This window comes from Gordionus sp. m RMFG-2023, chromosome 1 (genome assembly GCF_954871325.1).
Source record: "Gordionus sp. m RMFG-2023 chromosome 1, tfGorSpeb1-WG-v2, whole genome shotgun sequence".
In the NCBI taxonomy this organism is placed as follows: domain Eukaryota; kingdom Metazoa; phylum Nematomorpha; class Gordioida; order Chordodea; family Parachordodidae; genus Gordionus; species Gordionus sp. m RMFG-2023.
Window position 1 is genome coordinate 69,872,330 of NC_088775.1, and position 14,779 is coordinate 69,887,108.

General features: G+C 28.0%; 1 protein-coding gene and 1 long non-coding RNA gene across 3 annotated transcripts in view; both read right to left on the bottom strand.

The window, feature by feature from the left end:
• The window catches only part of LOC135930998 (alpha-1,3-mannosyl-glycoprotein 4-beta-N-acetylglucosaminyltransferase B-like), a 60,163-nt gene that overhangs the window by 23,522 nt on the left and 21,862 nt on the right, over nucleotides 1-14,779 (bottom strand). Inside the window, exons 4-6 of the mRNA XM_065467839.1 lie at nucleotides 10,875-11,005; nucleotides 7,327-7,370; nucleotides 441-554 (exon numbers count right to left, since the gene is read on the bottom strand). Coding sequence (XP_065323911.1) covers nucleotides 441-554; nucleotides 7,327-7,370; nucleotides 10,875-11,005 — 289 coding nt within the window. The remainder of the gene's footprint in view (nucleotides 1-440; nucleotides 555-7,326; nucleotides 7,371-10,874; nucleotides 11,006-14,779) is intronic.
• LOC135931617 (uncharacterized) lies at nucleotides 12,047-14,527 on the bottom strand. Of its 2 annotated transcripts, XR_010573105.1 has the most exons (4): nucleotides 14,370-14,527; nucleotides 13,728-14,330; nucleotides 13,516-13,669; nucleotides 12,047-13,473 (listed from the first exon to the last, which is right to left on the bottom strand). It is a non-coding gene; the product is annotated as an uncharacterized LOC135931617 (long non-coding RNA). The 2 variants fall into 2 exon arrangements; XR_010573104.1 differs by having other exon boundaries at nucleotides 13,516-14,330.

Consider the following 14,779-nt stretch of genomic DNA (forward strand, 5'->3'; position numbering starts at 1 on the left):
TTTCCATCCCCTTGGTTACGCCTTACGATTAACATAATATATTATCAAAAAATTATTTAAAAATTGGTCATATAAATAAAATCAATTCAATATAGTATATTAACCAGCTTAAATTTTTTTTAAAAATCTAGAATTCTTATTCTTAATTATATGCCCAGGATAGTGGTAGTGCACTATCATGCACCCTCCTACGGGCGCCCATAAGAGGGTCATGATATAAAAACTGGTAACTATTTAAAAACTTAAAAATTTAACAATAAAAATAACCAGTAACGCCTGATGTGAGATTCTTTGGCGAGTTTATCTTTAATAAATTAATGATAGTAAAGTTATGATAAAGAAGGAAGAGTATAACTTATTCAATTCCTTTGTCAAAAAAAGTAATAATTAAATACATAATTCAATGTAATAATAAAAGTTTAAGAGATTTGAAACGTTACTTCATACGTTTAGGAGTATCTTCTAGCGTTGGAGTAATGCTAGACCAAGAGGGGTAAAAAATGTCAGGAGGAGTTATGATCTCTATTGCACCGATTTGCGCTTGTTTCCAAAAACTTTAATATTTTTATTAATAAATTTATAAATTATCGGTAAGTGGGTTAGATATTAAAATATTTTAATTATATTTTGTATAAATTGAAGGAATGTCTAGTTTAAAAAAATAAGCAAATCGATATAAAAATTCATCATATTAAAGCTATCGCTGTTAAATTCGGGCAAAAATAAAAATAAGGTATTTCTATTGATTTATAGATAAATGACATGAAATTTTGATTCAGATCCGAAAAGATAGCAGATGATGGAAAACGGGCGAAATACAAATATAGCGAAATTGTATTAAAATCTATGCCTTTATATAAATTTTTAACTAATTCAGGGGTAGATCAGCGATTAATGTTTCGACCAGAGACTTCTATCAGGAAGGGGAGGGATGTATGACGTCGTCATTGAACTTGTAGGGGGGTAGATAAAGAATATGTTATGTCATCTGAATAAAATTGGAGGGAGATAGTTTTGATTTGGTAGGAGGAAGGTAAATTTAAGAGGGAGATAGGTAAAATTTTCAAGGGGAAAAAATGGTCATTAGCTTTGGGTGTTTAAGTGATAATTTCCGATATAGTATTCTTTTAGGATTTCGAATAAAAATTTTTGACCTCTTTTTCAACCCATGCCTAAAGTGCTAAAGAGGTAGAGAAATATTATTCTAGATTGTTGTAATTTTATTTTTTTTTGTCTGTAGTATATTTTTTTTATATATATAATAATTATTTAGAGTTCATTGTATAATTAAGTTTTAATTTAAATTTGAATAATGAGAATCGGACGCTAGTTATAATGCAATTAATAATTTTTGGCATGATGCAATATTTAAACAGGCGATTGTTATTATGCAATTTATAATTTTTCTATAATAGACATTTTTTTGTAATATAATGATTATATTCAGTTTTTTTTTTAAATTTTAAAGGATTAAATAAAGAAACTTAGAATAGTATTATTTCCAAAATTAATTTTATTAGTTTAATATTTGTTTTTTTGGTTTATTTAATAAATTTAAATTTAGTAAAATTTGTGTAAATCCTCAGCCTCTAATACTACAACTATGAAAAGTGGTGTCGGAGTGAGGAAAATAAAAATTATACCAGGGACCTGAAGATTTCACCATAGACAAAAGAAAATTAAGGTTAAAAAACAATTTATTTATGATATGCTCACTTTGATGATTTTAATTTTAGAAATACTACTATATTAAGATAGAAAATAGAGAACTAGAAAAAATTAAGAGTATAATACGATCTGACATATAGATAAAACCGATAATTTGCTTTAATTGTAGTCAACAAGGACATATGTCGCGACAATGCGAGTTAACGTTGCATTTAAAGTGGGCGAAACGTGGACGTAATGGTCATGTATCTACGAATTGTATGACAATAGTTGAAATATTAAAAATGCGGACAGGGAGGGCATTCACAAGAGAAATGTAATAAATGAGAATAAGAATAATGTTATTAATAATAAAATTAATAGTATGTCTGAATTTTTTAATTATAATATGAATTTATGTGAAAATGAAACATAAAATTAATTCAAAATATGTAAATAAAGATATTTTTAAAGGTGATAATATTTTTGGAAGAAAAATTGAAATTGAAAATGTTTGTAAGATTGAGTTAGAAGAAATAATAAAGAGAAGTAAATGCCCGAAGGTTAAAATAAGAATAAGAGACATTGTAACATTATTTTTATTAGATACAGGAGCTGAGATCAGTTTAATGAGTGTAAAAGATTAATAAATGTTTGCCAGAAGAAAGGTTCATAGTAAGAAGAATAAGAGCTAAACAATTAGAAGGTGGTATTGTAAAGATTTTAGGTTTTTATGTAATAAATTGTTAGTATAAATAAGGAGACAACGTTATGGATTACAACAGTAAAGATAGAGCTTATCTTATGTTGAGGTGAAAGAGAGAATTATAAGACTGAGTTACCTATAGATAGTAAACAAAATGTAGTTCTCGATAAACTGGGTAATCGAACACCAGAAATTTTGATTAAATATAGAAGTAACATAGAAGAAAATAATGTATTAAGAGATATAAGGTCATTAGAGGTAACTCCAGTTGAAGTCAAACAACAAAGAATTGAGAATAAATTAGTCTTTGAGGAGATTGTTGAAAGGAGGTTTTGCAATGAAATAAATGTTGAAAGGAAGTTTTGAATAAATGATATATTAAACAGGTACAATTTAAAGAAGAATTAAGTTCTCCAAAAAATGTTAAAGTAGATATTAAATTATTGGAAAACTACCAGCCTAAATTTTGTGGCTAAAGAAGATTACCGTTTTCTTGGATAGAGTAAATAGATAAGTAAATAAATGGTTAAAAGAAGGGATAATAAGACCAATAGTTCATAGCGTCTGGGCGACACCGTTAGTCCCCACGAGAAAACCAGATAGCTTGAGATTATGCATAAATTATATGACATTTGTAAACCCATGGATAATAAAAGTGAATATCCTTTACCAAGAATATAACAACTATGGTCTAATCTAAAAGGAGAGACATTTTTTTCAAAGATAGATATTTCTAATACATACTTACAGATTAAGGAGAATGAAATACAAGTAAAATTTTAACAATTACAATACATAGAGGGATGTTTTCATTCTGCCGATTACCTTTTGGATGAAAGTATCTGCCACAATATTATAAGGAACGATGGCTGCGTTATTCCAAGGATTAAGTGAAATCTGTATTATTTAGAAGATGTTTTGATATTATGTAGAACAGAACAGGAGCATAATACGAGATTAATTAAAGTGTTAAAGGTAATTTTAGAAAATGGTTTAAGAGCTAATATAAAAAAAGTGTTTTTGGAGTAATGAAATTCCGCCGATTGCAAAGAATAGATAAGATTGTAAGGATGAGAGCACCGAATAATAAAAAGCAATTACAAGCGTTTTTATGAGCTGCTAATTATTATCATCGTTTCATACAGAATTTTGCTGAAATAACTGCACCGTTGTATAAGTTATTGAAGAAAAATAAAAAATTAGAGTGGGGAGTAATACATAATGAAAGTTTTGAAATATTAAAGATAAAGATGGTAGAAAAACCTATTCTGAATTGTTTTAATGAGACATTAGATATTATATTAGCAGCGGATGGATCTAATGAAGGTATAGGAGGAGCTTTGTTACAAATTGTTGATAATGTAGAGAAGCCGGTTTTATTTTTGTCCAGACAATTTAATAGTACTGAAAAAAATTACTCGACAATAGAAAATAAATCTTTAGCAGTCGGGTTTGGTTTGACTAAGTGTAGAGAGTATTTATTGGGTCGATTTTTATTATATATGGATCACAAGCCGTTGGTAGATTTGTCCAAAAAGACAAGATTTCACCGAGTATGCAAAAATAGTTGATATTAATTGATAATTTCGATTTTGAAATAAGATTCAGAGCGGGTAAACAAAATTATTTAGCAGATATATGATCGAGACTTTACTAAAGAAATGAAAATAAAAATATAGAGCCCATAATTTATAGTTTAGAGTATATTAATGAAGAAGATGAATTAAATAAATATTATAAGATTTTTGAAGGTAGATACAAGAGAAAGTAGATAACTTTTGAGCTAGTCGATAAGGTATCCAAGCAAGATGATGAATTAATGAGAATTAGCGCTTGTTTTAAAGGAAATATAGAATGGAAAAGTGAAGACAAAGCGTTTAAAAATATAAAGAGTGAATTAAATATAAGAGATAATTGTTTCATGAGAGGATATCGCTTAGTGATATCGGATATATTAAGAAAGGATATTTTAGCAGCGGCACAGCCGGATATCAAGGCAAGAATGAAGAATAAAGCACACGAGTATATTAGGTGGCCCAAAATGAATAGTGAGATAGAAGAAGTAGCTAAGAGTTGTGATACATGTAACTTGTGTGCTAATGTACCAGCAAGAAAAAAGAAGATAAATGGCCAGAGACGAACATTCCATAAAGAATACATATGTAGATTTTTTAGAATAGGAAAAGAAAAAATATTTTATCATGGTAGATGCTGGTTCAAAATGAACAGATTATTAACAGGTGTCAGGTTTGTCAACAAAAGTAGCTTTAGATAAGATAAAAGATTTTGTAGGTAAATATAGATTAATGAAGACGTTAGTATCAGATGGAGGTCCCAGCTTTTAAAGGCAGAGCATTTGGCAAATTTTGTGGTAGATGGAAGATTGAGCATTTATTTTCGCCACCACATTACCTACGAAGTAATGGGCAGGCCGAACGTAGCTATAGTTAAAAGTTGGTTAAAAAAGAAAAATAGTGGTTATCGTTGTTCATACAACAACACAAAGAAGACCAAAGGAAATTCTCCCAGAGATATTTATATTTAAGAAAACAGAACTAAACTGGATTTCCTGAAAGAAAAAGTAAAGCAAAAAGAGACTATATGTTGTGAAAAATTTTAAATTGGAAGTTTGGTTTAGATTGGTCAAGACATATTAAACAGTTAAGACCTAGATGTATAGGACAAGAATAACAACGTGTTTGAAAATTGATGATAGATATAATTGATTTGTTTTTTTATCAAGTTATATAGAATTATGAGAATCATAACTTGGTATGTTGGGAAAATTTATGATAGACATAATTGATTTTTTTTTGACAAGTTATGCCAGAATTATGAGAATTATAATTTGATGTCCTATAATTATTAGAATCATAATTTTTGCGATGATAAGGATGTTTGATAACAAGTTGTGTTAGAATTATGAGTGTCATAATATTTTTGTGTTTAACTACATATGTTGGGTAAGATTATAAAAGTTAGAAAATTAGAAATAGAGGAAAGAGAAAGAAAAAAAAATATATAGAATAATTCTTTTGTGGATGGCTTCATATTTTCGAGTATGCAACAAGATCATAAAAATAGAGATCCGTGAAATAGATGGATCGGCTGAGTCAGGAAATGGATGAATGCCGCCAGAGAAGAAGCCCAGCAGAGGTATGGAGAAATACAAGACCTGCCAATACGTGCTTTCTAGGACAAAAGAAAGGAGTAAAATTGGGTCAAGAGGATAAAAATAGCGTGCTGGTCGTGCGGTGGTCGTAAAGAGAAGGCCAGGTAAAAGGGGTTTGGGGGTGAAGCCCCCAAAAAATTCCCCTGTCCAATACCTTTTTTGGCAATGCTTTGTTGTCGGTACAAAAAAAAGAATTACAGTAAGGCGAATCCCTAGTAATGGGTCCGAGAAGAATAAAGATCAGTTTTGAGCAGAGGGGTGTTGTGATTGTGGTGATAATTGGATGCTATAATTATTATTTTTTGTCTATAGTATATTTTTATATATACATTTATTTTAAAATAGTTTTTTTTATATATAACTAAAATTTGAATAATTATTTAGAGTTTATTGTATAATTAAATTTTAATTTAAATAATGAGAATCAGACGATAGTTATGATGCAATTTATAATTTTTGGTATGATCAATGATTAATCAGGCGATTGTTATTATGTAATTTATAATTTTTATAATCAGACGATTATTATTATGCAATTATAATTTAAATTTTTGTATAAATAGACATTTTTTTTGTAATATAATGATTATATTCAGTTTTTTTTAAATTTTTTAAAGGATTAAATAAAGAAACTTAGAATAGTATTATTTCTAAAATTAATTTTATTAGTTTAATATTTGTTTTTTTGGTTTATTTAATAATAAATTTTAAATTTAGTAAAATTTGTGTTCACGATAACATTTTTATCCTTGAAAAAAAAGAAATAAAAATTATAATAATTAGAAGAGAATCTCATTTTTATGAAATTAGAATGGACTGTTATGGCATTTTGTATAAGTCAAACAAATTATCACTTAAATTTTCAAAAAATATAAAACTTCTGGCATTTCAAATATTTCCGCACATCTTATTTTGTAAATAAATTTTGGTGCGTGTAATTTCGAAAATTTAATTTTTATGTTCAGGCGTTCAAACAAGAAGTTATTTTTCCAAAATGACTTTAAAAAATATATCCAATACAAACTCTATATTTTAATGTATGAGTCTACGAACAACAAAATAAGATATAACCCTAAGTATATAAACCTTTCTGAATAAAATAATTTTGTTAAAATTTTGAATAATAATGCTTAAGGCCTCTTTGAGCGTGCCATAAATATAAATAATTGACTTTTTGGGAAGTCAAAATTATAAGGGCTAGCGATGACACACTACTGCAGGATATCTTCCAATTAAAGCATAAGGACAGGTTTGTTTGGAATTCGCTTAATAAATTAATAAGTTAGTGAAGGTTAACGGTCCGCTCCTATCGATCTTAGACCGGGACGATCTTTTTTAGGAATACAGTCCAAATTATTCTTTTAATTTTTTACAATCTGGACCCGGTCTATTAATATTTAAGTTTGCTTTACTGTTGCATTTTTATTATACAATAAGATAACCATCAAAGAAGTATTTTACTTATAGTGCCAATAAACAAAAATTATAGATAAAAACAAAAATATTTTCAAAATAACAAAAAATAAGAAGATCGGTCCTAGACTGTTTTATTAGAACCGCGGTCTGTATTGATCTTTTTAAATACCATGGTCCGGTCCGAGAGCATCGGTCTGTTCAGGATCAAAGATCCGACCGTGACCTTTACCAAATGTAATTTTTATAATAGAATTAATATTTCTCATTAATAATATAATAATTTTTACTAACGAAAAAATTAAATTAAAAAATAAAAACCAAATAATTTGGACTGTCTATTGTTTTTTGGTTTCCATAATATATATTTTATATATCAATATCTTACTCATTTTCGATCATTCGCGCTTCTTGGTTTATATATGATTCATTCTAAATAATTGTATAAACATAGAATGTTAAAATGACGGCATATTAATTTTATTTATTACAATGTTTGACGCTAATTTTAAGCATTATTTAAAATAACTAACCTGTGCGCCGATGAAACTAGCGGCGGCCGGCGCGAGTTTCAAAAATCTAATCGGTGGCAGACGACGCGCCGATTTTAGTCGCCGCCAACATAAGCGGCGTGAATCGGCGCAGCATTATAATTTTCTGTAACATTATATTTTTTTTAACTAATTAATATTTTAAAAAAATTAATTTAAATATACACTATACTACAGATATTCCGAAATATTTTTAGTTTATTGAAGAGAAAACTCATTATAAATTCAAAATCGAATGTGTAGTTTTATAATTATCATGAAAATAATTAATTTCATTAAAAAATTTTGGGACATAATAATGATCTCCTTGAATTCAACGTCGGTAGAGAAAACTTTTCACTAAATGTGCTAGTTACCGCAACACAAAGAATTTTTAGCTAGCTTGGAAAGATTAGGAAGTTCAATACTCTTCTCTCCCAAGAAATTTATAACATTCATATCTTATGAATGGTGCTTTCCGGGAAGAATATGATATACTTGTTCTAAATCACTTAAAATGGAATCATAATTTGTAATTGTTGAATGTTTAGTTGCTAATTTGTCAAATAATTTGAATTTAATATTTCCTTTTGCTATATTTACTGCCCTAATATCATCAAACTCTATACGTTTAAGATGTTTTTATAATAAATTTCGACGTATGTTTTTGTTCTATTATATACAATGACCCAATTATTTGAAATCTTGGGTCTAGAAGAAAAGTTAACACATAGAGATTAATTTTGAAATAAAATATAAATTAAATAAATGAACATACTTATAGATTATTACTTGCAAATCACAAATTGGAAAACGTATTTTTTTAAGCATATTTTCCTTATGGAAATGATTTCTCTGATATATCGTTATAATTTATCTAAATTTTTAATTTCACTTCCAAAGAGAGATACCAAGTTTAAGGTAGGCCTTTTTGTGCAGAGACAAATTCAACTGTTTCTTTAAATTTTGAAAGAAAAGTTAATAGTTCTTCTACTAGGTCTTACTCATAGTTTGAGATAGTATTTGATTTATCAATCAAAACGTTATTAATTATATTTTTATTTGCTCCAGTATGCTATCAAGCATAATTAATATACTATGCTGCCTGGTTGGGACATTTAATATTAAAGTTTCTATATGAGACATTATTGTCATTATCATCATTGGAATCGCCAATTTGAAACGAATATGTCATATCCAGCATATCTTATGTTAGATCTATTGTACTTAGACATTTTATTTAATCAGCCTCGAACTCAAATTCAATCTCCGCATCTCTTATTCATTTGATAAGGTATTCAACAAAAAAGATTAAATATCATCCAAAATAACCTTCTTGTGTAAACCATGACCCAAGCATAAGTGGTGTTCATATAAATTTAATCAAATACCCTTTCAAGCATTGCTCTCCATTTTAAAAAATAAACTATGCTAACTTTTGGAATTTTAAAACTTTTGATTTGATTGAATTTTAAAATGATATACATGGAGATCGATCAGAAAAATATTTTTAAAACCTATTAATTTTTTTGGAAGGGTAAGGCCATTCTTGCAACTCTCTACTCTAGATTGACTATTCAATAAAACTAATATTTATTTATTTCTTATCTATTCACTATTCGTCCAAATGGAAAACTTTAAGGAGGAAAGGATTTCAATAATAATATAGAGTCTATGAAAAGGAGCTACACCTAAAAATAAATTTAAAAAAATATATAAAACCCGGGCAGAAATAAATTTAGATTATAACAATCAAAACAATTGGAAAATCATATGATAGATGATTTAACATTCTTTCGCTCTTCATATTTTCATGTATATGACAAATATTTAAAAAATTTGAACGGGACCAAACCTAGAGCAGCTGATACAATTTTTTTCGGCCCAAGCCCGAGCTCCGGACTAGAGGTAAGCGCGGGCTAATTTTTTATTCACGTCCCGCCCGCTTACGGTGGCAATAAAAAATATTACCGCCGGTCACGCCCGAAAATTCACGATGTTTTTAAATTTTTCAAAACTTTAATGCTATAATTTTTTACACTTCTATTTATTTCTTTAATTCCATAATCCATAATAATAAAAAATAAATACATATTATAAATCCAAATTATTTTTTTTATTTCAATCGTGTACGCCTTTCCTCTAATAGACGATTGGCTACAGAAAATAACCTTTCACTAGAAGCCGAATTTTCCAGGGCTGACAAAATTTTACTCTCTAATTTTCTCAAAAAAGGAAATAAATTTTCCTGCTTCCAAAACTTCAAAATATTGCCATTGTTATTTGTTTTATGGGATGAATCTTTTAAATTCACACAGCTTTCATCGGTAGATGTTGATGCTTCATCAGAATCACTAAAAATATGTTTCATTTAGAATATATGGCTTTTTATGAAAGTAAGATGAATTAGGAAAGTTAAAAATGACAGTTGGCATTGACTCATGCATATCATCTAATTTTATATAATTTTACATTTTTAAGATTATTTTGTAAATATCTTCCTTTTCTTCGTCTATTAAAAACTTAAGGCTTTTGAAATTTGGATCTAGAATTAAGCCTACCTTAAGTGCTTGAGAATAAATTTTAAAGTTTAAGTAAAAAATCGCGACAAAACACCTAAACATAAAAAGAAAATAGAACTAGAAGCGTGACACCAGATGTTGTTTTTAAAATGCCTGAATATTTTTTGTTTTCTAAAAATTTTCTTTTTTAAAAAAGAACTAAATTAAATTAGAAAAATTAAAAAAAATTAAAATTTGCGCGATTCACGGGAAATTCATGTTCACGCCCGATCACGCCCGGGAAAAATTTTGGGAAGGCCCTTTACATCCAGTCACGCCTAATAATTTTAAATTTATTCACACTCACGCCGTGACCCTTCGAGACACGATGGGTCACGCGTAATTTCACGGCCCGCTACCATATCTACTCCAGACTACATTTTAATTCATTTTAAGGTCCGAGCCCGACACAAATTTTTAATTTTAAGCCCGGCCGAAATTTTAAATTAAAAATAAATTAAACGAATCTTTTTTAAGTTAAATGAAGCGTAATACATCATTAATTGCTTTGCCCTTATCACGGATAAATTTTAATCAAATTTATCTTGATAAAACAAAAGTAAATTCTTTTCTGTTATATTTTTTTTTATTTCAGCTAGGTCCGTATTGTTCGGCTAAGAATAATTTTTATGAAGAAAAAAGACATAAATTTGATCATTCTAAACTTAAAATAATTTGAGAAATTCCGAACCGGCCCAAAAAAAATTTTGCCTAAATTTCCTATCCCCATTTTTTTGGTTGGCTTTGAAGCCGATCTTTAGAGCCGTGCAGACCTCTAACACTTATAATTAAAGTTCTATATGGTTTAAAAATTTTTTATCATAAAATACTTTAGAATATCTTACCCCGGATAGCAATATGATAACTTTTAGATCATTTAATTGTTTTCTTGACAAGGCCACAAAAATAGATCGGAGCGTATCCTTTAGATAACTTCCAAATTGTCGAGGCGCACTAGGTATTCCTATAACGTATTCTGACGCGTAAATAAAAGGCGAAATTAAAAACTGGGAAATATAAAGCTTTTTAATAAATTTCGTTGTAATAATTGTCGCCGTCATTTTTTGCATTATATCAAAAAAAGGTGAAGCTATATTCATTTATTATCTTTAATGAATTAATTTAGAATGGAATAATAGATTTATGAGTCTTTGTAATATAACATTTCATTTTCTTTCAATCTTTCTTTAAATCTCTTGTATACATAAAGTATAAACAGCTTTGATAGATTTTATTTTAAATCACTTCAGGCAATTTTGAGATTGGTCTATTCAATATTTAATGGTAGTCTAATTTTTATTATTTTTGATAAAGTTAAGACTAAAAAAGTATAACCCTGGCATTTCATCAAATACTTTTTTAAAAGCAAAAGGCGGTAGTAAACTTGAATCAACTCATAAATAATGATTTATATTTAATTCATTAAAAATCAATGAGAAACCTGAAATAAATAAATTGTTCTATGTGGATTGATAAGAAAGAACGATGATTTATAATTTAAGTCTCGTCAAAAAAAATTGGCCTTAAGTATAATTTATTTATGAGTATATTAAATGATAACTATAACGTTTGTTTCCTGATACCTGCCTATAGTGGGAAAAGAAAATAAATTTGTTTATTATTTCCATTAAAAAATGCTTAAATTTTCTTCTATCTTCAAAATAAAGCAAAAATAAGTATGACAAATTAAGCGCCATTTTATATTTATTATAAATTTCTATAAAACATTCATTCCCTGAATAATTATGTACAGAGGATATTTTAAAACAATCAGATATAAAATTTTGCTAAAGTATCGCACTTGAATTGATAAAAATTATTTTTGGATTTATGTTAGTGTCATATTCGACTATTTTGTAATTTGTAGTGTAGCACAGTTTTATATTAACATTTCGATACGGTGGGGTCTATAGGACCTCAGTCACTCTATAATTGATATTACATAAAAAGTTATTATTATTGAAATGTAACGTTAGGAGTAATTCTCGAAATATAATGTTAGAAGTAATTCTTGAAATATAATTTTATTTTATACCTTCAAAAATGCCTTTTCTTTTCTTTTCGTATTCAAATGATATAATAAAAATACAAAAATAACAAAATAAACAATTCAATACATAACATTTATCCCTAATATTGGTTTCGTTCGTATTCTTTTAGGATATCGATCTTGACTTGTAGTTTCTATCTTTTGAGTAATACTTCCATCAGCTTCTTGATTTGTGTCATTTTCCTCCCTCTCATTTCAGATATTTTTTACTACGTCCTCTTTGTTTACTATCTCTTCCTCTCTTCTACTCTTCTGTTTGGTATAATCGTTTTACCCTCTATACTTACTTCATATCATAGTGATCCGAGTATGCTTTTAATAATGGCCTTTTCCCTTTTTTTCTTTATTATTGTAAATGCGCGACCACACTTTTTCATTTATCTCGAATTTTTGAGTGTAGTATTCTAACTTCTCATTTTTGTTCCCCCGTTCGTATATTTGGTCTAACAATCCTTTAGGTTTAATTTTTAGTAGTATTTCGGCGGGACTTTGTTCATTTTCTGTCCTAGAGGTATTTTGGTAATTGTAGAGAAAAATAGCTAGACTGGTATCTATACTCGTTCTTTTATTCATGCTCTGTTTAAAGGTTCGAACTAAACGTTCGGCTATGCCGTTAGTCTGAGGATGGTATGGACTATGGTGCACTAATTATATTCCGTTGTTTTTTTGCAAAAATCATTGAATTCTTTACTGTTGAATTGTGGCCCGTTATCAGAAACGATTATCTTAGGAAATCCGAATCTGGCAAAAATATTTTTTAATATTTTTATCATGTTTTCGGTTGTAGTACTAGTCATGAGAACTATAGCTGGTCAGCGACATTAACATCTATCACTACCAACCAATAATGATTTTGAAATGGTCCAGCATAATCAATATGTAAAGGAGACTGGGGTTAGTTGAACTGATTTTTACAAAAAAGTCTATTCTCCTGGGTTTTTTTTAGATAATATAAAAAGCAATATATGATTAGATACCTAAAACTTCTCTATAAAGGTGTCTTATAAAAAATTTCAAAAATATAATCATTTTTTGAAATTTTATTTTTTGTAAAAGTCGAAAATTTGCCCAACAAGCCCCAATAGCGGGGTGAGGCAAACCACTTCAAGGGGCTTCCCAAACCATTGGTTTTTATAGGTCATAATTGAAATGCATTTTTATTTATTAATAATGATACGTATAGAATAATTTTATTGTTTCATTGTTCAAAATACATAATACTTATAAAATTATTGCTAATTATATATAAAAATTGAAACTTATTTTCTGTTAATTTAATAAACAATTTGGACATATAAAATATTTATCAAATTTTGAACATGTATCATGTGCCCATCCGTGGCACATTCTGCATTGGTACCACTATTCGCCATTATGATGTTTTATATATTCAGCTTAAAACAAATACAAATATCTTTGTGAATAATTTTTTTTACTATTTTTTTCTTGGCAATATTTTCTTTTTCCATCAATTTCTTTTCTTTCTCGATTAATTTCTTTTTATATGGAGATGATGTGAATATCTCTGCTTTTCTTTTCACTCTCTTGACTATTTCCTTTTTTGGATTAGGCAATGGTATTGATAAATTGCTAGATGGACCAGGAATATTATCTAAATGAGCATAAAAGTTAGATGGAGTATCATTACATATATCTAAGGTTCTATTAATATTTAGAATATCTCTTAACACCAAAGATACCGAGCTTGAATCTAATACTGGGCTTATAGGTAGTTCAGATATAGAATTCCCATGAGGCAATATAATCTTCTTTCTTGAATATATCTGGATTCAGTGGATATATTGTACATACTTGGAGGAATTATATGGCCAATTGCATTTACTGCTAGAGCTAATGTTATTAAGGTACCCCTTTCTGCAGAAGTCATAGATCCTACCTGTTTTTGACCCTTTTGTGCAATTATCTTGGATGGGGTTTGAACTGTGGTAAGTCCAGTTTCATCCATGTTGTAAATTGCCATACATTCTAATTTATGTTCATCTAATATTCCTAAATATTAAATGTAAAACATTTACTTAACAAATCATTTAATAAAAAAGTATAGAACATTTTCTTCATTAAAGCCAGTTGCCCTAGCCATACTTGTAGCTTCAGGGGACCTTAAGGACAGAGTAGGATTTCTTAACATAAATCCTAAGTACCAGTCATGGCCAGCCATTGAATTTTCCTTCCAAAATTTAGGAAATATTTTCTTCATATTTATTGCCATTTGGTAGGCTAATATTTTTATCTGAAAAACAATATAAAATAATGAAGAATAAATTTATACCTTTTTAATGGAAAGGCCATAAAAAATTTGGCTAGCTTGGATCAGATATTTAGTTATATTTTCCTCTTCTTCTTCTGTGAATATCTTCTGTTAATTATTTTGTCCTACACTAGAAACCATTTAAATTTTTATTTGCATTGCAAAATCTCCATTATTAAATTTTGCTAAAATTATATTTTATTGTTTAAGAATTACATAAAATTAATACAATAATACTATACTTCATCATAATTTTAATCAATCTGAAATATAAGATCATTTTACAAATTACATTTAATAAAAATATTTACATAATTTCTATTATTAAATTTTGCCAAAAATTGATTTTATTGTTTAATAATTACATAAAATAAAAATAAGACAGATAATGTAGATAAATTTACCTGTAAGTTGGCTAGTGATCCTTGTTG